This window comes from Urocitellus parryii, chromosome 9 (assembly GCF_045843805.1).
Source record: "Urocitellus parryii isolate mUroPar1 chromosome 9, mUroPar1.hap1, whole genome shotgun sequence".
NCBI classification, from domain to species: domain Eukaryota; kingdom Metazoa; phylum Chordata; class Mammalia; order Rodentia; family Sciuridae; genus Urocitellus; species Urocitellus parryii.
Genome location: NC_135539.1, coordinates 74,904,471 through 74,929,696, shown reverse-complemented (window position 1 = coordinate 74,929,696; position 25,226 = coordinate 74,904,471). Strand labels below are relative to the sequence as shown.

At 36.3% G+C, this 25,226-nt stretch overlaps 1 protein-coding gene across 1 annotated transcript; it reads right to left on the bottom strand.

The window, feature by feature from the left end:
- Positions 1-1,787: 1,787 nt before the first annotated feature.
- Positions 1,788-24,785, bottom strand: LOC113184931 (aldo-keto reductase family 1 member C1-like). Its single transcript, XM_077802430.1, has 9 exons — positions 24,666-24,785; positions 22,835-23,002; positions 21,762-21,878; positions 21,005-21,082; positions 20,445-20,567; positions 17,793-17,899; positions 17,111-17,276; positions 4,957-5,042; positions 1,788-3,245 (listed from the first exon to the last, which is right to left on the bottom strand). Exons 1-9 carry the CDS (start codon positions 24,756-24,758, stop codon positions 3,203-3,205), a joined length of 981 nt encoding a protein of 326 aa, XP_077658556.1. The 5' UTR covers positions 24,759-24,785; the 3' UTR covers positions 1,788-3,202.
- Between the last annotated feature and the right edge of the window lie 441 nt (positions 24,786-25,226).

Below are 25,226 nucleotides of genomic sequence, written 5' to 3'. Positions count from 1 at the left end.
CCTTAAACACCTCTGGCTTTGTTTTTTGCCCAATTTTACATCCAGGGTAAAGCAGTGTTTCAACTCCCTTACAAAAAGGTATTAGTTCTTTCTCTGCTTCCCCCAACTCCCCTGTTTTCTAAAGCATCCAGTTCTAATCCTTGACCCATGTAACCCCTCAGCCCCCCTATTCCTAACAGCCTTCTCAGTGAGGTCACGGGTATGCTTTTTCTGGTATATGTGGTAAACTCACCCTAGAGAATTCAAAACAGTATATTCTCCAAGAGAAAATGTTGAAGCTAGCACACAATTTTCTTTTCTTTTTTTATTATTATTTCATTTTATTGGTAGTATTGAGCATCAAACCCAGGAGCACTCTGCCATGTATTTGCATCCCCAGCACCCTCCCCACTTTTTAATGATTTTATTTTGAGACTAAGTCTCACTAAATTGCCCAGGCTGGCCTTGAACTTGCCAATTCTCCTGCCCCAGCCTCCTGATTAGCTGCAATTCTAGGCATACACCATTACACCTGGCTGACAGATCATTATCAAAAATTATATTGATAATTTTGCTGAGCTCATATTTTCAGTTCTCTGCAAATGGACAAGTCTCTTTTAGGGCAAATGAGTGAAGTAAAAACAGAAGTAATTATTTTCTTAAGGCAGATGAATGGCTATTTCTTAGGACTAAAGGATGCACTCTTTTTTCCTCACCCTCTTCTCATTCCTGCTTTTCTAATTTCACCCTTCTTTCCTTCTCCATGCCCATCTTCTCCTCCTTCTCCTGTAGGTCTCAACATTCCTCAAGTCTCTGAGATCTTTTTGTTGTTCAACGCAGTGGGAAACACACTGGGGAAACTTTGAATCCTTGCCAACTGTAAGAGCCAACACTGGTTGGGCCAAAGCCCCGTGTATGAGCCAGTGATTTCCCTAGTAAACTCAGGAGGCTGGAGGTTTCACATCTGAACCTTGGAGAAAATATTGTGGACAGGGAGAGAAAAATAGGGTGCTCAGTATGTTGCTGAGTGAATTGTGGGAAAGAGCCACACCATCCTCAATGACACTAGGCCCATGAACTAAGGATAAGAGCTGTGCCTAAGGCTCTACAAAATTTTGGTGACACTTCTCATTCCCCTTAGAACATTCAGTCTGCATCAAACTCTGCCTCACCTTGGAGTTTATATCCACATGATGTGGGAACTGGGCATTAATGTGCAGTCTGTGCATAAAGAGGGAGCTTGGGTGTTATGTATGCTGGGGTAAGAGTAGGGACTTGGGTATAAATTCAAAGATCTTAATACATCCCAAGAGGATCATCCCATAAACCCTCTCTTTTATGGATTCAGAGTATGATGTAATTAATACCCATTCTCCTCATTCAGTGCTATTCATCACCTATTTTTATTTTTCATATTCTGAAGAATATTGACCTTGAGATATTGACATTGCTACCAGAGTTTCCTCCTTCTAGACAGGATGGCAAGGATTTCTGAATTTGGTAGAGGTGGTTTGGAAGCAGGGTCCACGATTTCTGGTTATTTTCCTTGCTTTTTCTCATATTAAAATAAAACAAATGATTCACAAAAAGGATGTTTGGTTTTTTGGAAAATGAAAATAATCCTCACAAATTCCAAAAGTTTAGAAAATAAAAAACAGTTGTGCATTTTCTCTGATGACTTCTCTAAGCAAATGTATGGGGTTGTTATGTTTGTTTTATTTATTTATAAACTTAAAGTCATCATCACCATATAGATTGTATGTCTTTCTTTTATTAACATAATTACTTCTTCAATGATTCCAGTATACTTTGCTTGTTCTAAAAATATTCACCTTTTTAACTTGTTTAATTTCCTAATCATTAAAGCAAATTAGAGCATTTATATTAGTTGATTGTGTCACTCATTCTTTCATTTTTCCTACAAAACTTACCGTACATCTTTTGTATTTCAGATGTTTTTTATGGATAAATAATCCAGGGGTAATTGTGCAGTCACAGAAGAATAACATACTAAGAAGTAACATATCCTCAGGCTCCAGGGATTTGGGCATGGGATAATTAGGGACCATGATTTAGTGTATCACACTAGCTATGTGATTATTCTGAGACAGCCAAGCCTGAGTTTCCTAATCATCCTGATAGAAATAATTATATCAATAGGCCCTAGATACTTGAATCTATAAACTTTCATCTCAGAAAGGAAGGAGAAAACTACATCTATAAAAATATGTTCTTTCAAGGCTGTTGTCCCTCTCAACCCCCATAGGATTGTACTCATGCCTAGGACACACTTCTGGTGACAACTCCCATTTTTACTACCATTATGGTTTAGATATGTGGTATCCCCCAAAAGCTGATGTGTGAACAATGCAAGAAAGCTTAGAGGTGAAATGATGGGATTGTGAGCACCTTAACCTAATCAGTGCATTAATCCCCTGATAGGTATTAACTGATGGTAACTGCAGGCAGGTGGGTTTGGCTAGATGAGTTGGGTCATTAGGCCATGCCTTTGGGGTATATATATATTCTCTGTCTCACTCCCTCTCTTTACTTCCTAGTATGATGATCTGAGCCACTTTCCTCTACTGCAGTTTTCCACCATGATGTTCTGCCTCACCTTTACTCCCAAGGAATAGAGCCAGCTGTCTGTGGATGCAGACCTCTGAAACCATGAACCCCCAAAATAAACTCTTCCTCCTTAAAATTATTCTTGTCAGGTCTTTTGGTTAGAACAGTGAAAATGCTGATTAAAACAACTACTTAAAACACATTGCACACTAAGTAATTCTGTGACTCTTTCCTTTCTTTCCCATGCCTCTATTCAGACTCCAGTTTCTAGAGTTCCATCATTGGTGTCTATTATTTCCTCTTCCCATTCTTTCACCCCCATATAAGTTTACATATTCAAATTAAGCTAAGTCATTAATTAAATGTGCATTGCTAGGATTTCCTTCTCCCTCCCCCACCCCTTTCTCTCCACATTTCACCTAGATTTGATGCTGGGTGAGGTTTTAGTATTAAATAGGAAAATAACTTTACATTGTTTTCTAAAGGCAACAAAAATTTAGCCCCTTTTCTTCCTGATATGTGAGCAGAGTTCCAGTGAACGTGAGTTTGACAAACAGCATGGATTAGAAATGATGTGTCCAACCACCAGAGATGTCTCCCACATCACTATTGATTAGCAGGGGTTAAAGTCAAAGTGATGACAAAGGCCTCCATGTCAACATTCATCAAAATGTGGATAATTGGGATGTCCATAAAATCTACAATGAGAAAAAAAATATGCATAATATCAGTTCAGTGACTCCATTTCTAGAATGGTAAAGAGATTTCAAAAAGCATCCATTAGGTCATGTTTCATAATTTTGTTTCCTTAGAGCAAGGTTGTAAGCTATGCCTTTCTTAATTTAATGAGCATGACATTGTATTAATGATTTTCTGGAAATCATAATTAAATTATTCAAATTCTATTTTCTCACCTGGAATTTAATACAGAGAATACACCACACCAAAAATCTAAGCATATTTTATCCCCATTCACATCTGTCAGAACAGGAAAGTAGTTTCTCATCCCATCTTATTTCCAGTTCTCAATGAAACTTCCTGTTATCAATTTTCTCAAAGAAAAATGACTCTTCCTTGTTGAACAAGGTCAATTGCAGACATTGGTCAACATGAGAACATTATTTCAGGCTGTGTAAATTACTGCCAGCAACTTCACTTCCATTGTGCTAATTCACTAATTATTTACTTATTGCAATTCACACTCAGCATGTTCTGTTAAATTCAGAAATGGAAAGAATTTCATTTATAACATAGATTTCCAAATCCTAAGAGTTTACCATATAATTTGGAGATGTGTAGACTTTACAAACAAGGTAAAATATAAAAATCATTATTTATTATAATACTTAAGTAGCAATTACTATTCATTGCTTGCCACTTCCTTAATCTCTGATCTCTACATAGCAAAATAACTTTATATTATAACTCATCATAACTCATAATTCATAACTCATAACTCATCATCTTTCTCTGTACTAATAAAAATATTAGTAATGACATCTACCAATTTTGGAGTACATACAATTTTATATTATGCTAATCTCTTTCATACAGTATCACATTTGTTTCTAATATGAATTAAATTCTCACAGGAAAGAGGAATCTGTTCTCCTGCTCACCTTCATAATATATTTTCTTTATCAGATTTTGTAACCTCAGATCATGAAGGAAGGGTAAAGATCATTTGTTAGCTGTATATTCCCTTTACTAAGGAGGTTTCACCCCATGCTGTCCTTCAGTTTCAGTCTCTATTCTCTTAACACTTCTTTATCCTCTGCATTGAGATTTCTGTATTTCAGAATATCAAAGCCCACTGTTTCTATTTATCCACTGGTGACAGCTATTCTGTAGACAAAAGCAGTTTCTGGGTTCTGAGCAAATATGCAGTGGAGAGGAAGAGAGGGACTTGAAACTATCAGTCATTAAACGAAAGACTGATGAACAATTTTATATGGAGGAGATGAGACTTTCTAACTGGGAACATGGGGTTGATAGAAATGCTTTTAACCTGATAAGAAATTAAGAGATATGGGAGAAGATGATAGAAAACTGCTTTTAAAAATACTTAATAACACTATATTGGTGATAACCAAAGTGTATATCCACTACAAAGTCATAGGATAGAGACACCTACTTACAGGTGTACATTCAGCAACGATAATGGTTTATCTGAATAATTCCATGTAATGAGAAGTGCCCAGGTGCATTTGTGGAAGTCCATGCTGACTCTGGTTCCACCCACAGAACAGAGCTCTGACAAGAATCTGAGACAAGAATTCATAAAAGCTCTTGTCTCATCCCTGACTCAAACTGGCCTCTATTCTCTATGTATTGAGGTAATTTTCAACAATGATGTTTTATTCATCCCCAGAAATAAAATGAGGCATTACATTTATGAAAGTTACTTACACATCCACAACAGGGTAGTATCGAACATTCCTATTGAGGTTATCTAAGATTTTCATGTCTTCTGGAGTCAATTGAAATTCAAAAACCTATCACAGAAGTAGATTTTTCATTATTGTTATATTGCATATTGTCAATCTGAGAAATATAAATTAATCCAACTGAATGGTGCAGAGGCAATTTTTAGAACAAATGAGAAGGTCTGGTGAGGTTGTTTGCTAGGCAAGCACTTGCCTGTGATGCACAGTGTCCTGGGTCTGATCATGAACACAGCTAAATAAATAAATACAATTAATGAGAAGTTACAAAAAGTTATTAAAGATATCAATAAAAACACTTCAGCTGTTAAAGAACACCATGTGAAAAAAGAGAAATCCAAGTCTTTATATAATACATTGAAATCACTTTATACTACAGATGAAATATCTTAAAAGAAGATTAAATTAAGTTCTGAACAATATGATTTAGTAAGATTTGTGGATACAGCTGGATTTCTAAATCCTATTAGTAATCAGAATAAAAAGATTTTTCCTATAATTGAAGTCTTAATTGTCCAAAACAAATGATGTTATCATCATCAAATAGTATCAAAGCTAGATTGAAATTTATCTCATTGTCTAAATTAGTGTTAGATTAAGACAAAAAAGGGGAAAAAAAGATGATCACTGCCTGGCATATTGGCACACACCTGTAATCCCAGGGATTCAGGAGAATTGCAAGTTCAATGTCAGCCTCAGTAACTTAGCAAGGCCCTAAGCATCCTAGTCAGACCCTGTCTCAAATTAAAATATAAGAAAAAATTGGAGATGTGGCTCAGTGGCTAAGTGACCCTGGGTTCAATCCTCATTAAGAAAGAAAGAGAGAGAGATAAATAAATAAATAAATAAATAAATAAATAAATAAATAATTGCTAGCATGTTGAAACTAATGGCTCCAAAGATCTATAGGAATACTCTAAAATGGGATACACAGAAGGAGAGGTCAAAAATATAGGTAAGAGATGTTCATTAGATTATTCTTTGAACTTTCCTGTACACTGGGAAATTTTCAAAAGTAGAAGGAAAATTTATTAGAAAAATTCAAAATCATTGGTTTTTTGTTATTAAGACATAGACTGGATGATTGGATTAAACAGATAAAAACCCAACAATACGCTGTCTACAAGAGACTCACGTCCTAGGAATAACATCCATAGACTGAAGGATGGGGAAAACCATATCACTCATGTGAATCACAAAAACAAGATGGGTTTCCATCCTCAAATCAGATAAGTTGACTTCATGCCAAAATTCATCAGAAGTGACAAAGAAAGACATTTCATACTGCTGAAGGGAACCATACATCAACAAGACATAATAATCGTAAATATCTATGGCCCAAACAATGGAGCATCTACATACATCAAACAAATTCTTCAGAATTTGAAGAATCAAATAGATCACAGCACAATAATATTGAGTGACTTTAACTTTCTTCTCTGACCACCTAATAGGTCTTCCAAACAAAAACTAAGTAAAAGATATAGAACTAAAAATTCAATCAATAATTTAGACTTAACAGACAATATTTCATCCATCAATATTTCATTCATCAAAGTGAATACACTTTTTTTCATCAGCACATGCATCCAAACCGTATATTATGCCACAAAGCAATTCTTAGCAAATACAAAACAATAGAGACACTACCCTGCATTTTATCAGATCATAATGGAATTAAATTACAATTCAATGATAAACTAAAAAACAAAAGCTACTTCAACACCAGGAGACTAAAAAAATATGCTATTAAATGATGAATGGATAGCAGATGAAAATTTAAAAAAACTTAGAGGTAAATGAGAACACCATTACAACATATCAAAACCTCTGGGACACTAAGAAGGTAGTGCTAAGAGGAAAGTTCATTGCATTGAGCTCATTCATTAAAAGAACAGAAAATCAATTAATGAATGAGCTAATATTACATCTCAAAGCCCTATGAAAAAATAAGAACAAATCAACACCAAAAGCATCAGAATAGAGGCAATATTTAAAACCAGAAGTGAAATTAAAACAAAATAAACAATTCAAAAAATTGGAAAAACAAAAAGTTGGTTCTTTGAAAAAATTAATAAAATTGATAAACCATTAGCCATGTTAATGAAGAGAAAGAGAGAAAAAACTCAAATTACTAAATTCATAATAAGAAAGGAAATATCACACTGACACTACTGAAATAAAGAAGATAATAAAAAAAATTATTTGGAAAACTTATACTCCAATAAAATAGAAAATCTTGAAGACATCAACAAATTTCTAGAGTCTTATGATCTACCCAAACTGAATCAGGAGGATATACACAATTTAAAGAGATCAATTCAAGCAATGAAATAGAGTATACAATCAAAAGCCTACCAACCAAGAAAAGCCCAGGAACAGACTGATTCACAACCACATTCTGCATGATTTTCAAAGAAATAATACCAATACTCCTCAAATTATTCCATGAAATAGTAAAAGAGGAAACCCTTCCAAATTCATTCTACGAATCTAGTATCACTGTGAGAGCAAAACTGGACAAAGTCACATAAAGGAAAGAAAACTTCAGACCAAAATCCCTGTTTTGAACTTAGATGCAAAACTTCTGAATAAAGTTCTGGCAAATCAAATACAAAAACTAAAAATATAGTGGACCACAATCAAGTGGGGTTCATTCCAGGGATGTAGGGTTGGTTCAATATACAGACATCAATAAATGTAATTCATCACATCAATAGACTGAAATACAAGAATCACATGATCTCTCAATAGATGCATAAAGATTTGACAAAATACAGCACACCTTCATGTTCAAAACACTAAAAAAACTAGAGATAATAGGAACATAGCTCAATATTGTAAAAGCTATCTATGCTAAGCCCAAGGCCAACATCATTCTAAATGGAGAAAAATTGAAAGCATTCCCTCTAAAAACTAGAACAAAACAGGGATGCTCTCTTTCACCACTTCTATTCAACATCCTTGAAACTCTAGCCAGAGCAATTACAGAGATTAAAGAAATTAAAGGGATATGAATAGGAAAAAAATAATTCAAATTATCACTATTTGCTGATGACATAATTCTATACCTAGAGGATCCAAAAAATCCACCAGTAAAATTCTAGAACTAATAGATGAATTCAGCAAAGTATCAGGATATAAAATCAACACTCATAAATCAAATGCATTTCTGTAAATAAGTGACGAATCCTCTGAAAGGAAATGAGGAACGCTATCCCATTTACAATAGTATAAAAGATAATAATAAAATACTTGGGAGTCAATTTAATGAAAGACCTCTACAATGAAAACTACAGAATATTAAGAAAGAAATTAAAGAAGACCTTAGAAGATGAAAAGATCTCCCTTGTTCTTGGATAGGCAGAATTAATATTGTCAAAATGACCATACAATCAAAAGTGTTACACAGATTTAATGCAATTCCAATCAAAATCCCAATGACATTCCTCATAGAAATAGAAAAAGCAATCATGAAATTCATTTGGGAAAATAAGAGACCCAGAATAGCCAAAGCAATCCTTAGCAATAAAAGTGAAGTAAGGAGGCATCACAATACCAGATCTTAAACTATTCTACAGAGCTGTAGAAACAAAATCAGCATGGTATTGGCATCAAAACAGACATGTTGACCAATTTTACAGAATAGAGGACACAGAAACAAATCCACATAAATACAGTTATCTCATACAAGACAAACGTGCCAAAAACATACAATAGAGAAAAGGATACTCTTCTACAAATGGTGCTGGGAAAACTGGAATCCATATGTAGCAAAATGAAATTAAACCTCTATCTCTGATGATGCATGAAACTCAACTCAAAGTGGATCAAGGACGTAAGCACTAGAACAGAAATCCTATATCTAATAGAAGGAAAAGTAAGCCTAAATCTTTACCATGTAAGCTTAGGAACCAAATTCCTTAACTAACTTCTAAAGCGCAAGAAGTCAAATCAAGAATCTATAAATGGGATGGATTCAGACTAAAAAGCTTCTTGCCAGCAATAGAAACATTCAATCATTGTGAAGAGAGAACCTACAGAATTGGAGAAAAATGTTTACCACATGCACCTCAGACAGAGCATTAAACTCCAGGATATATACAGAACTCAAAAAACTAACAATAAAAATTAAAACAAATAACCCAATCAATAAATGGGCTAAGGAGCTGACCAGACACTTCACAGAAGAAATACAATTGACCAACAAACTAAAAAAAAATGTTCAATATCTCCGCAAATCAGAACTACTCTAAAATTTCATCTCACTCCAGTCAGAATGGCAATCATCAAGAATACAGCTACCAATAAACATTGGTGAAGTTTTGGGGGAAATGGTACACTCATACATTGCTGGTGGGACTGGAAATTAGTGTAACCATTATGCAAAGCAGCATGGAGATTCCTCAGAAAACTTGGAGGCATTTAACATTTTACAAAACAAAACATGTAACCCACTTATCCCACTCCTCAATTTATACCCAAAGGACTTAAAATCTGCTTACTACAGTGACAAAGTCACATCAATGTTTATAGCAGCTCAATTCATAATAGCCTACCTATGGAACCAACCTAGAGCCCTTCAACATACGAATGGATAAACAAAATGAGGTACATATGCACAACGGAATATTATTTGGCCATAAAGAAGATGAAATTGAGAGCAGCTACACGCGCCTGCGGGGAACACGGACCGGACCCACTAGGACAGGTCCGGCGGCCGGCTGAGGGCCAGGCCCGTCACCTCCCCCAGTGTCTGCAAGGTAGGCAGGACTGTGAACACCAGCAGAGCAGGCCCAAAGCCTGCTGAGGGGCGGAACCGGCCCCTCCCCCAGTGCCTGCAAGCTAGGCGAACCTGCAACCCATCGGGAGGTTAGGCCCAGCAACCTACAGAGTGACACAGGTGCCCCTGGCGCCTGCTGGGTAGGCGGACCTTTGACCGACCAGCAGAGCAGACCTAGGGCCTGCCAGCATGGTAGACGGATCACACTAATTGGAGGAGGATCACAGCCACTACCTGCCCTGCAAGGGTGATTTTTCAACTATACAAGAGCAATATAAATAAATAGAGGGAAAATATCAAAGACACAACAATTTCACCAAGCAGAAAGAAACGCCAGCGGTATGAAACGACAAGGAAAGAAAGGACCACAGGCAATGCAGGTCAACTCAACTTTAGAAGAGGTAATAGCTGCAACAGATGGAATGTCAGATAGAGATCTCAGGACATACATGCTTCAGATGATCTGGAGTCTCAAGGAAGACATGAGACAGCAAAATCAGACAATGAAAGATCACATTGACAAACAAATCCAGGAAGTAAAAGATCAATTTCACAGGGAGATAGAGGTAATAAAAAACAAACAAATAGAAATCCTAGAAATGCAGGAAACAATAAACCAACTTAAAAACTCAATTGAGAATACTACCAGCAGAGTGGATCACTTAGAAGATAGAACATCAGACAATGAAGACAGAGTATTTCAAATTGAAAAGAACATAGATAGCTCAGCAAGTCTACTAAGAAACCATGAGCAGAACATTCAAGAACTATGGGATAATATCAAAAGACCAAACTTAAGAGTCATTGGGATACAGGAAGGCACAGATCTCCAAACCAAAGGATTAAGCAATCTATTCAGTGAAATAATACAAGAAAACTTCCCAGACTTGAAGAATGAGACAGAATCCCAAATCCTAGAAGCCTACAGGACGCCGAATGTGCAAAATCATAAGATATCCACACTTAGACACATTATAATGAAGATGTCCAACATACAGAATAAGGAGAGAATTTTAAAAGCTACAAGGGAATGGAAGCAGATTACATTTAGGGATAAACCAATCAGGATAACAGCTGATCTCTCAACACAGACTCTAAAAGCTAGAAGATCCTGGAATAACATATTTCAAACGCTAAAAGAAAATGGGTTCCAACCAAGAATCAGGTATCCCGCAAAATTAAGCTTCAGGATGGAAGATGAAATTAAAACATTCCACAACAAACAAAAGTTAAAAGAATTTGCAGCTAGAAAACCATCTCTTCAAAAAATCCTTGGCAAAACACTACAGGAAGAGGAAATGGAAAACAACAATGAAAACCAACAGTGGGAGGTAGGACAGTAAAGGGGGGAAAATAATCAAAGAGGAAAACAAATCAGGTTTAATAGCATTAATAAACAAACTATGGTTGGAAGAACAAACCATATCTCAATAATAACCCTAAATGTCAATGGCTTAAACTCACCAATTAAGAGACACAGGCTAGTTGAATGGATCACAAAACAAGACCCAACAATATGCTGCCTGCAGGAGACGCATTTGATAGGAAAAGATATACATAGACTGAAGGTGAAAGGTTGGGAAAAATCATATCACTCATATGGACTGCGGAAACAAGCAGGAGTGTCCATACTCATATCAAATAAAATAGATTTCAAGCCAAAGTTAATCAAAAGGGATAAAGAGGGACACTACATACTGCTCAAGGGAACCATACACCAACAAGACATAACAATCATAAATATATATGCCCCACACAACGGGGCTGCTATGTTCATCAAGCAAACGCTTCTCAAGTTCAAGAATCTAATAGACCACCATACAATAATCATGGGAGACTTTAACACACCTCTCTCACCACTGGACAGATCTTCCAAACAAAAGCTGAATAAGGAAACTATAGAACTCAATAATACAATTAACAACCTAGACTTAATTGACACATATAGAATATACCACCCAACATCAAGCAGCAACACTTTTTTCTCAGCAGCACATGGATCCTTCTCAAAAATAGATCATATATTATGTCACAGGGAAACTCTTAGTCAATATAAAGGAGTAGAGATAATACCATGCATCTTATCTGATCACAATGGAATGAAACTGAAAATCAACGATAAAAGAAGGAAGGAAAAATCATGCATCACTTGGAGAATGAACAATAGGTTACTGAATGATCAATGGGTTTTAGAAGACATCAAGGAGGAAATTAAAAAATTCTTAGAGTTAAATGAAAACACAGACACAACATATTGGAATCTATGGGACACATTGAAAGCAATTCTAAGACGAAAATTCATTGCTTGGAGTGCATTCCTTAAAAAAAGAAAAAACCAACAAATAAAGGATCTCATACTTCATCTCAAAATCCTAGAAAAAGAAGAGCAAAACAACAGCAAAAGAAGTAGAAGGCAAGAAATAATTAAAATCAGAGCTGAAATTAATGAAATCGAAACAAAAGAAACAATTGAAAAAATTGACAAAACTAAAAGTTGGTTCTTTGAAAAAATAAATAAAATTGACAGACCCTTAGCCATGCTAAGGAAGAGAAGAAGAGAGAGAACTCAAATTACCAGGATATGGGATGAAAGAGGCAATATCACAACAGACACTTCAGAAATACAGAAGATAATCAGAAATTATTTTGAATCCTTATACTCCAATAAAATAGAAGATAGTGAAGGCATCGATAAATTTCTTAAGTCATATAATCTGCCCAGATTGAGTCAGGAGGATATAGACAACCTAAACAGACCAATATCAATTGAGGAAATAGAAGAAACCATCAAAAGATTACCATCTAAGAAAAGCCCAGGACCGGATGGGTATACAGCAGAGTTTTACAAAACCTTTAAAGAGGAACTAATACCAATACTTTTCAAGCTATTTCAGGAAATAGAAAAAGAGGGAGAACTGCCAAATTCATTCTACGAGGCTAACATCACCCTGATTCCGAAACCAGACAAAGACACTTCAAAGAAAGAAAACTACAGACCAATATCTCTAATGAACCTAGATGCAAAAATCCTCAATAAAATTCTGGCGAATCGGATACAAAAACATATCAAAAAAATTGTGCACCATGATCAAGTAGGATTCATCCCTGGTATGCAAGGTTGGTTCAATATACGGAAATCAATAAATGTTATTCACCACATCAATAGACTTAAAAATAAGAACCATATGATCATCTCGATAGATGCGGAAAAAGCATTCGACAAAGTACAGCATCCCTTTATGTTCAAAACTCTTGAAAAACTAGGGATAACAGGAACATACCTCAACATTATAAAAGCAATTCATGCTAAGGCTCAGGCTAGCATCATTCTGAATGGAGAAAAATTAAAGGCATTCCCTCTAAGATCTGGAACAAGACAGGGATGCCCTCTTTCACCACTTCTGTTCAACATAGTTCTCGAAACACTGGCCAGAGCAATTAGACAGACGAAAGAAATTAAAGGCATAAAAATAGGAAAAGAAGAACTTAAATTATCACTATTTGCAGATGACATGATTCTATACCTAGCAGACCCAAAAGGGTCTACAAAGAAACTATTAGAGATAATAAATGAATTCAGCCAAGTGGCAGGTTATAAAATCAACACGCATAAATCAAAGGCATTCCTGTATATCAGCGACAAATCCTCTGAAATGGAAACGAGGACAACCACGCCGTTCACAATATCCTCAAAAAGAATAAAATACTTGGGAAACAACCTAACAAAAGAGGTGAAAGACTTATACAATGAAAACTACAGAACCCTAAAGAGAGAAATTGAAGAAGACCTTAGAAGATGGAAAAACATACCCTGTTCATGGATAGGCAGATCTAACATCATCAAAATGGCGATATTACCAAAAGTTCTCTATAGGTTTAATGCAATGCCAATCAAAATCCCAACGGCATTTCTTGTAGAAATGGAGAAAGCAATCATGAAATTCATATGGAAGAATAAAAGACCCAGAATAGCAAAAACAATACTAAGCAGGAAGTGTGAATCAGGTGGTATAGCGATTCCAGATCTCAAACTATACTACAGAGCAATAGTAACAAAAACAGCATGGTACTGGTACCAAAACAGGCGGGTGGACCAATGGTACAGAATAGAGGACACAGAAACCAACCCACAAAACTACAACTTTCTTATATTTGATAAAGGGGCTAAAAGCATGCAATGGAGGAAGGATAGCATCTTCAACAAATGGTGCTGGGAACACTGGAAATCCATATGCAACAAAATGAATCTGAATCCCTTTCTCTCTCCAAGCACAAAAGTTAACTCAAAATGGATCAAGGAGCTTGATATCAAATCAGAGACACGGCATCTGATAGAAGAAAAAGTTGGCTACAACCTACATGCTGTGGGGTCGGGCTCCAAATTCCTCAATAGGACACCCATAGCACAAGAGTTAACATCTAGAATCAACAAATGGGACTTACTTAAACTAAAAAGTTTTTTCTCAGCAAAAGAAACAATAAGAGAGGTAAATAGGGAGCCTACATCAAGGGAACAAATCTTTACTCCTCACACTTCAGATAGAGCCCTAATATCCAGAATATATAAAGAACTCAGAAAATTAGACAATAAGATAACAAATAACCCAATCAACAAATGGGCCAAGGACTTGAATAGACACTTCTCAGAGGAGGATATACAGTCAATCAATAAGTACATGAAAAAATGCTCACCATCTCTAGCAGTCAGAGAAATGCAAATCAAAACCACCCTAAGATACCATCTCACTCCAGTAAGATTGGCAGCCATTATGAAGTCGAACAACAATAAGTGCTGGCGAGGTTGTGGGGAAAAGGGTACACTTGTACATTGTTGGTGGGACTGCAAATTGGTGTAGCCAATTTGGAAAGCGGTATGGAGAGATCTTGGAAAGCTGGGAATGGAACCACCATTTGACCCAGCCATTCCCCTTCTCGGTCTATTCCCTAAAGACCTAAAAAGAGCATGCTACAGGGACACTGCTACATTGATGTTCATAGCAGCACAATTCACAATAGCAAGACTGTGGAATCAATCTAGATGCCCTTCAATAGACGAATGGATAAAAAAAAATGTGGCATTTATACACAATAGAGTATTACTCTGCAGTAAAAAATGACAAAATCATAGAATTTGGTGGGAAATGGATGGCATTAGAGCAGATTATGCTAAGCGAAGCTAGCCAAGCCCTAAAAAACAAATGCCAAATGTCTCCTTTGATATAAGGAGAGTAACTAAGAACAGACTAGGGAAGAAGAGCACGAGAAGAAGACCAACATTAAACAAGGATGAGAGGTGGGAGGGAAAGGGAGAGAGAAGGGAAATTGCATGGAAATGGAAGGAGACCCTCAGGGTTATACAAAATTACATACAAGAGGAAGTGAGGGGAAAGGGAAAAACAGTACAAGGGGGAGGAATGAATTACAGTAGTGGGGGTAGAGAGAGAAGAGGGGAGGGGAGGGGAGGGGAGGGGGGATAGTAGAGGATAGGAAAGGCAGCAGAATACAACAGACATGAGTTTATCAATATGTAAAGCAATGAAGTGTAACTGATGTGATTCTGCAAGCTGTATACGGGGTAAAATGGGAGTTCATAACCCGCTTGAATCAAAATGTGAAATATGATATATCAAGAACTATGTAATGTTTTGAACAACCAACATTAAAAAAATAAATTAAAAAAAAGAAGATGAAATTATGACATTATCCAGAAAATGAATGGAGCTGAAGAATATCATGCTAAGCAAAATAAGCCAATCACAAAGAACCAAAAACCAAATGTTTTCTTTGGTATACAGATGCTTATTCACAGTAAGCAGGACAGGGTGGCTAGGGAAGAATACACATACTTTGCATTAGACAGAGGGGAGTGAAGGGAGGGGAGGGAGCATGGGGTAAGAAAGGACAGTAAAATGAAATCAGACATTATTACCCTATGTGCATATATAATTGCATGACCAGTATAAACTGTACATCATGTACCACCAGAAGAATGATGTGTCAAAATGCATTCCACCACCCTGTATAACTAATTAGAGCAAATTTTTAAGAATTGTGTTTGCTGGTAATTGAATGGAAATGGAGGAAATCATGCTAAGTGAAATTAGACAAACTCAGAAACTCAAAGGTTGAATGTTTTCTCTTAAAATAGAGTAAAATAAAGAAAAGGGGGAGGGAATAATAAGATTCCATAAAAAACCAACAAAAACAAATTAATAGATAGGGGAAAGGAAATCTAGTAGAGTAAAGGAAATGGGAGATGGGAGGGAAAAGGGGGAGATCATGAACTGAAATCGATTTCTATGCATGTATGCATATGTGAGGATGAACCCAACTACATTTATCACCATGAAGCTCTAATTAAAAAAAATTCCTTGGTGAAAAAGAAAACAAGGATATTTAGTAATCTTGATTTATGTTAAATTCATAGCTTTTCATAGATTAACTTTCTGCATTATACTATGATATTTGGGAGGATTTCTTTATTTCTACCATATCAGCTGATGATGTTGAATAAATTTTAAGCAAAAGTTAAAGGTAATTCCCTATTATCTATATTATATGATTTAGCTACTTCTATCATTCTCATGAAAGAAAACACTGAACCCCTGAGTCAGACTTATTTAATTTAGTATAAAGTTCTCCAGCTCCAGTCATTTATATGAAAATGACATAATTCCAAGCTTAAAAAAATCATCCTGAACTAGAGGAACTTCCCTGTCCTGCACATGCGTCAGAGAATATATATGAGACTGCGAATATATGAGAGAGCCCAGTCCAAAGCAAAAGAAATATCCAGGGGAACCAAGGGTAATTGTTTCCCATAAGCTAAATGAATATTGTTTAACTTCCATGTTGCAGAAGGTTGCTATGCAAGTATAGTTAATAGTATAATAGTTATCTCTTGAAAATAAAAAGATAACATATTTCAGTGGATAAAGACCAATGGGCACTTGATTTAAGAGAAAATTAAAAGTGAATAAATTTATGAATATTAAACTATGACTAATCAAGGAAATATAAATAAAATCATAAAAATTAGATTTAAAATCACCCAATTCAGCAACTTCATTTTAAAAAAATGTAATTTTCACAGGATTGCACAGAACACTGCTGACATAATATTAAAACCCGAGCCTCCATTTTCTGTCCAATCCTAATAATCTCCAGTCATGTTGTCTTCCTATTGCCATAGCAGGATGAAGAAAATGGTAGAAATATATCACACATGCATCAACAAAAACAGAGAAGCTAGCTCATCATAAATATGTTGAGAGTTTAAAAGCACACATGCAAAGGATACTGCATAGTCACCCTGAACCCCAGAGCCCCTCAACACCTGCATGTTCTCTTTGATCCTCTTCTCATTGAAACTCTTGACCAGGACCACAACCCCACGCTGCAGCTGATAGCGGAGGGCAATCAAGGCTGGAGTTCGGTTGTGCTTTTTTGCCAAGGCACCAAGAACTGGATCATCCAAAAGAACAGGAGTGTTCTGGTCAGTCCTGGAAGAAAAGGCAGAGATACCGGAGTCCTGAGTCTGAGTATTTACTTTGTTAGGAGGCTCCAAAATAGACCAAGCTCTGTTTAGACTACTCTAGACCAGGGATCCTCAAATATAATCGCTGGACTGGCAGCATCAGTGTCATAGGGGATCAACTCACAAACGCCAAGTTCTCCCCTCTCCTTGAGCCCTTCCATGGGTAACCCTACAAAACAAACTGAACATGGCAGCATGCACCTGTGATCCCAGCAACTTGGAAGACTGAGGCAGGAGCGCTGCAAGATTTAAGATCAGCCTCAGCAATTTAACAAGACTCCATCTCAATAAAATTTTATAAAAGGGCTTGGGATGTAGCTCAGAGGTAGAGAGTCCTTGAGTTCAATCCTCAGTACAGAAAGAAAGGGAGAGGGATAGAAAGAAAAAGAGAAAAGAAGGAAGAAAACATTATAATAGAAATATAATAATAGAAATATTTCATCACTGATGATGTTTTAAGTGAGGTTCTTGTTCTTATTACCATCTGTCTCGGGGACTTCCCAAAGCACCATAAGCAACCAAAACAATGTCTTTTGATTTGCAGAAGTCCAGCAGTTTTCTCTGGTTGAGAAAAGGATGACATTCTACCTGTGGTGGACAAAACAGAAAGTATCAGATTCTATTAAATGCTAATGTTAATATGAAAACAAAATGTCAAAGTAACAGAAACTGATTTTTTTAAAAAAACTATAATATAAAATTTGAGGTGAAAAAATTAACATCAAGTAGCAATGTGCTTTTAAAATATTAATTCAGTACTTCTATACTATACCCTGATTTTTTTTTTCTTTTTGAGGCATTTCTAAAAAGAAACAACTTTGTGGACCACATCTTGGATGCTAAATACCCTTTTCAACTATAAGGAGACATGCATAATTCCAGATCTGGATTGGGGAAAGAGTTCTTCCAACCTTGAACACCAAATCATGCCAAAAACAAAAATTTGGTCAAAGATTCATGAGGGCAAGTCTGAAAGACAAAGTACCATGGGTAGGAATCTCTCTAGTGATAGCTGAATAGATTTCTGCTCCAAAGCAATAATGAACAAAATAGGATCATTTCTAACACATACTGTAAATAAAGGTGTTAATGCCCATAGTAATAGAGAGAGAGAGAACAAAAATACCTGCCCCTACTGATGATTATTATTACAGTAACTCTACACAATGTAAATAATTAAAGGCAAGCTATTAAGGATTCCACTATTTTAAAGGAAAAAGTTGCAGTTTATCTTTAAAAACATTTTTTAAAAATCCTAATTTTTTATTTTTTCACATGTTTATGGACCTTTATTTTATTCATGTATTTATATGTGATGCTGGGAATCAAACCCAGTGCCTCACACATGCTAGGCAAGCGCTCTACCATTGAGCCACAACCCCAGCCCTGCAGTTTATCCTGATTTGATATGTTGAAATTTTGCACAAAAAGTGTCAGGTACAAATAATAGTTAAAAATGAAAATAATTGTTCACAAACCCCTATATAACAAATGAATTTAGACAAAATGATCAATAGATATTCAATTAGTGTGTCATATCTGTCATGGAACACGATTTCCTCTGTTGACAATTTTCATTCAACAGGTCTTTACAAATTCAAGAGGGGAAACACACATTTATCAAAAAGGAAATCTGGCTACCACTAGCTGAGCCAAGAAATCACAATTAGCATCACCCACAGTGGGGCAATCTGTCATTACGTGCTTCCTCCTGGGTTGAACATGATGGTGACATTTTCTTGCCGGAAATGGTTAACACCAGTGTAATAAAGCATTTGGACCTAACTTCTAATTTATAAAACTTGGAATAGAGAAACAAGCTATCATTATGAGAATATACTCTAACAAATCTGAAATATTTGTCCAATCCTGTCCAGATATCCTGGGGAAAAAGAATTGGTGGTAATTCTAGGTTAAAAAGAGCTTGAACAACAGAAAAGAGCTTGACAAAGATTACGTGTGAACCACAATGATATCCTGGTTTAAAAAGTATACAAGACATTTTGGAGAAGCCATGGGAAATGTGAAGGTGGTCCAGATATTATATGGTATCAGGGAATAATTGATAATTTCCATAGATCTAATAATGCAACGGTGACTATGGCAGAGAGGATCTTTATTCCTAGCAGAAGTTTTCTGAGGTCTATAGGAGTGAACACTTGTGCATAGGACGTATTATCAAGACATTCAGCAAAATATTCCATGCGTGTGTACAGCTGTAACCTCATCACCTACCTACACGTGACAATGTGGCAAACCTCAACAATTTTGGATATAGTTGAATACAGATGTTCTGTGTCATCCTTTCAAATGTTCTAAAGGCTTGAGAGTGGGCATTGTCAAAAATGAGGGTGAGGTTAGTATTAAAATCACATTAGCTTTTAGCATTTACATCTGGACATCACAAGGTTCATATCATAATATACCAAATTCATGAATTTTTTAAGCTATATTTTTCAATCAAAGACCCATACTCCATGACTGGAATTTGTTAAAAACAATAACTTAGAGCACAGAACCAGGAACAGAATAGATGTGCTTAAATAGCTGATTTGATGTCAGAAAGAAAGAAGGAGAAACTAAATGTGGTCAGGCACAGGGTCAGGTCTATGTTCTGCTCAAATCACTCAGGGTTGATTTCATCCACTACTAGTATCCCCACAACTGCTCCTTCTAAGCCAAATGATGTAAATTACACATCTGAACGCCCTAGGAAAGAACCTTTTCCATTGCTCTACCTTTATTTCCGGTGTCCTTGGTACTGCCCCACTCCATGTTTTCATGTCATTTCTTTTTATACATGGTGCTCTACACAGCCCTCTGTCTACACTGTGGTTGGTCATCCTTTATAGCTCAGGCTAAGACCACCACTCCAAGTCTGAATAACTTCTACCTCCCTTCACCTTTACCTCTCTTGACTTCATAAACACAGCTTCTTCCAAGATGTCCCAGCGTTTCGCTAAGGTATTGTCAAGGAGAGTCATAACTAAGCATCCTGTAAGCCCATACAGACAGAGGCTCTGTCTGCAAAATCTTCTAGTCCACAAAGGTACCACGCACAGGACAGGCTGGCCAATGGAAGCCCAGCAGTAGCACAGGAAGAACAGAAGGAGAGAAGCCTGAGGGTGCTCACCTGGTTGCAGACAGGCTTGTATTTGAGCCCTGGTTTGTTCAGGATCATCTCCAGATGTTGGCAGTTAAAATTAGACACCCCAATGGACTTTGTCAACCCTGCATCCTTACACTTCTCCATGGCCTGGGGAGGAAGGTGTTATGAAGAATAGCTCTTGAAGTTGTCAACAAATATGCCAGAAAGAATTGCTAAGAGGAAAACTGTGAAGAAATACCAACAAAGCCACTGGTATTGATGTCTAGATGAGGAAACTTTGCCAAGAAAATGGGAGAAAAACATAATGACACAAGAGAGAATCCCTGTGTCCTCCTTAGAAAATGGGAGAGATTACTGACTATGGACAGAAAGAGATGCCCATCCCCACTCTCCTCACTCCTTCCCCATTTCTCCATATTACTCTCCAGTAATGCCTTCCTCCCAACCACTGCATCAGAACAGCCCTCATGAAGGCCGTGGATGTGGAAGTCCAGCGGTGTATATCCCATTGTCAGAGGTGCAGGTCAGACCTGACTCTTCCTCTACCGATTTGCTCCTCCGCACTCTCTCCTCCAAGTACTCACCTCCCATGTGTCACAGAGATCCACTGCTTCAGATATTGCTTTTCCTTGTTCATCTTTGGGTAATGATGACATCCCAGACTGGAATAGAAGCCATCATTTTAGAGATTTCACCAAATTGTGTTGCAATAATTAACTATGCTGCCAGGTACTTTTGGTGTGGGTGTGTGCATGGGACATTAAGTTTTCATAAGGTAGGTGGAGCTATATTCTAGATCCTGGTATTTGTAAAATATTTTGCATTTAAAGTGGTAAGGAATGTCCTTTGGAGACAGGTTTTCCCTTAATCCTTTAGATCTTTCATGTGTATAATAAATACTATTTTCCCAGGTCCTGGTGAGGGTTTCATAGAACTTCTGTTAATTTTTTTTAGCCCCTATACTTTCCTTTGGAAAACACTTCTCCCTCATTGGGAAAGGCCATAAATAATTACATAGCCTTGATATCCAGTGATAAATGGCTTGTGTTCATGACCCAGGTGAAAGGATCAGAAATCCTTATGCCCCTGGACATATGATGGTCCAGGAGCATGCATATGAACCAAGCAGGGTCAGTATCTTGGTGGGGTTTTTTTTTTGAGATTAATATGGGTGTCAGAAAGCCAAAGTGACTCTCATGTGTTACTGTCAATGTGTCTTAAACTGCCCCAAGGCATTATTTTTTACCAATGGAAAATGATGAGATCAAAATGAAGCCAATGTGTTGGAATGCAGGGATAAAGGAAGGTGGAAAGGAAACAAGTTACACCCAAACCCCTTACCTGCAAAGGTAGAGGGAAATGAATGAGAAAGAGGTCAACATAATCCAGCTGAAGTTTTTTCAGTGACTGTTCCAAGGATGGTCGGACTAAATCTGGCTTATGAAAAGTGGACCAAAGCTGCAGAGGTTAAAGAATGAAATTTGGAATTAATACTCTAGCCAGTTTTGTTGACAAAGTTTTCTCATCTGGACATCAATACCAGCGGGTTTGTTGGTATTTCTTTACAGTTTTCCTTTTAGCAATTCTTTATGGCATATTTGTTGACAAATGCATGAGTTTTGTTTTACCTAATGCAGAGACATTTTTCTGCTGGTTAGAAACTGATGACCATCAGGGAAATATAACTGTCTGTCTTCTTTCCTTTGTTTCTTTTCTTCTGTCTTAAACATACAAACCTTACTATTTGGCTATTGTCCATATACCTACTGAACGTGGAATGAAGTGATCCAAGAGATAAAGTTCTTTCTCAAATAACAATGCCCATTATCTAAATTATGTTTGATTGAGTTGCAAAATAGTAAACAAACATTCTAAATATCTTAGCTATTCTACCAGATGGGAAGAATTTGTATACTTTTTATTTATAGAGTTGAGGAAACTGTTTAGAACAGGTTAACGTGCAGAACACAGTAGAACACAATATAGATAACTAAACATCTCTCTTATATTGATAACTAAACATCTCTCTTATATTGCTATCTCTGATTAACAATTAAAAGTTGAGATTCAGAATAACAGATTTTAGAAAGTCACCCAGAAAATAAGAAAAGCCATTATCTGGTCATAATTCTATCTTATTATGTAGTTCATGATGAATCACACTGCTTTGATCTGATATTCATAAAAGTAAAACAACTTCACATTATAGTCATAAATTTGGGCCCTCCAATGATGTGAAAGACACCATCTTTATCTGTTTTCTTTCCTAGTTTTAATACAAGAACATGTAAATAAAAGTTATACTAATAAGCAATAACTTACCAAAAAGCTGCTGATCCAATCATATATTGTTATCTTCTCACAATGGCATTAAATAAGTATGCCCATATATACAGAAAGAACATACAGAATACCTTTGAAGTGTAGAATATGTCTTCTCTCTTCACAGTTCCATCTTCAATCTTGCTTCTAATGGCCAGTCCTACCTCCTCTTCTACTTGGTATACATAAGCAGAATCAATATGGCGGAACCCAGCTTCTATTGCTAATTTGGTGGCCTTTATTACCTCACTCTTAGGAACCTGGAAGAACAATCCAAAGAAGTATTTGAAGACCCATGCAATGAGAAGAATTTCAAATAGAAACAGTGGACTTCATGTGAATCAATTTCTCCTTATGTTATAGGGTAATTATGTATATGTGGTAAAAAAAAAATCTCAATTTACCTGGATCTTTCCCAGTAGAAAGAAAGTTTGGGCATCCCAAGAACACTTTCAGTCCTGAGCAATCATTAGTTGATATTCTTTGGCATTTGAGCTTCCAAAGAATATGTCCAGGCTCAGTGATTTTTTAGAAGGATTCACATTCAGCATATTTTTAGTTAATGCTACTATTTATATAGTTAAGTTACAAAATAAATTAATTTCAAAAAACAAAGTCATGGGATGGAATATAGAAGAAATTTGGTACAAAATTCAATGACTTCTCCCCCAGTAAATTGACACCCAACACAATAAGTTCCTGTAGCATTCACTTTTGAGAAAGAAGGGGAAATCATCTTCAAGAAAAACTGTTCAGAGTCTAAATTCCTCATTTTTCTATAATAGCTGGTTTCACAGACACTTTCTATTAGCACACACAAAGCTTCCAATTTCCCAAGAAAAACAGAGACATAAACCCTAATACTTGTATAAGTAGTTAAGATAGAATCATCTTCATCATCAGTTAGAAAATGGTGAGAAACCCAAGTTACCAGTTGCTAGACTAGTACCAATTTGAAAGTAAACACTTCTATTTATAACAGTCTCTTGTGTTATCTTTTTTCTAAATAGCCATTCTCACTAAAGAACAGGTCTACATACTAGGAATAAAGATTTGTACAATATGGATACTGACATACCTCATTTTATTGTGTCCCACTTAAGTGGCATATCCCAGACATTGCATTTTTTTTTTTTATAAAATGAAGGTTGTGGCAACCTTGGGTGGAGCAAGTCTATTGGCACCATTTTAAAATGTTGCCTTGTTACAAATCTCACAATATTTCAAACTCTATTCTGCGTCTTGAAAATTCTCATAAATATCTCAAACTTTTCATGTTCATTATGTGTATAATGGCAATCTTTGGTCAGTGATATTTAATATTGCTATTATAATTGTTTTGGGTGCCATGAACCAAATCCACATAAGACAATAAACTTATTTGGAAAATACCACATGGGTTCTAACTGTTCTACCAACTGTATCTTTCCCCCGCCCCTCCCCTCTCTCCCTATCTCTCTACAATGCCCCTTAAATGTTCAACTGAAAGGAAGAGTTGCATGACTCTCATATAAAATCAAAAGCTAGAAATGTTGAAGCATAGTGAGGAAGATATGTGGAAAGCCAAGATCAGTCATAAATTAGGGTTTTTGTTCCAGTTAGCCAAGTTGTTATGCAATGGAAAAATTTTTGAAAGTCCTGCTCCAATAAACAAAGATGATAAGAAAGCAAAACAGCTTTATTGCTGATATGAAAAGCCCAGAATAATAAGTAAGTGTTCACAGGATCATAAAACAATGAAGAGTAAAGTATGATATACTTCTCTCTGGAATATGGATTAGCTCTAGCCCAGAGAACTGATAACCAGGTAATTTCCCCCTAAATCACACAGGAATACAAACTTGAAAATTCAAGCCAACATTCACTCATCTTAAAACTTTCCTTTTTTTAAAAAAACCCTGCAGCCCAAGATACAACTGTTACCTTATCAGGTACAGTGGTACCAAATCCTAGTACAGGAATGAAATGTCCATCATTTAGTGCCACACACTGATGTTTGTGATCCATAGCTGTCATTCCACTGGCTAAGCACACACTGTTCTGTCTTCTGCCTTCACAGGTTTTATGACCCACAAACAGATTAAGTTGCGTCTTCCTGTTCAAAGTTTATGGGTGAAGTGACATGGAGGAGGAGCAAGTTTAAAGCAGTATTCCACAGAAATAAAACAGCATTAGAGTCAGTTTACTTCTTATAAAAGTGGGTTCTTATTAAATTATCAAATAGTGATAATAAAATCATTAATTTCTTTTTTTATGCTTTTTTTAATTTATTTTTTTAACGTTGGTTGTTCAAAACATTACATAGTTCTTGATATATCATATTTCACATTTTGATTCAAGCGGGTTATGAGCTCCCATTTTACCCCGTATACAGCTTGCAGAATCACATCAGTTACACTTCATTGCTTTACATATTGATAAACTCATGTCTGTTGTATTCTGCTGCCTTTCCTATCCTCTACTATCCCCCCCTCCCCTCCCCTC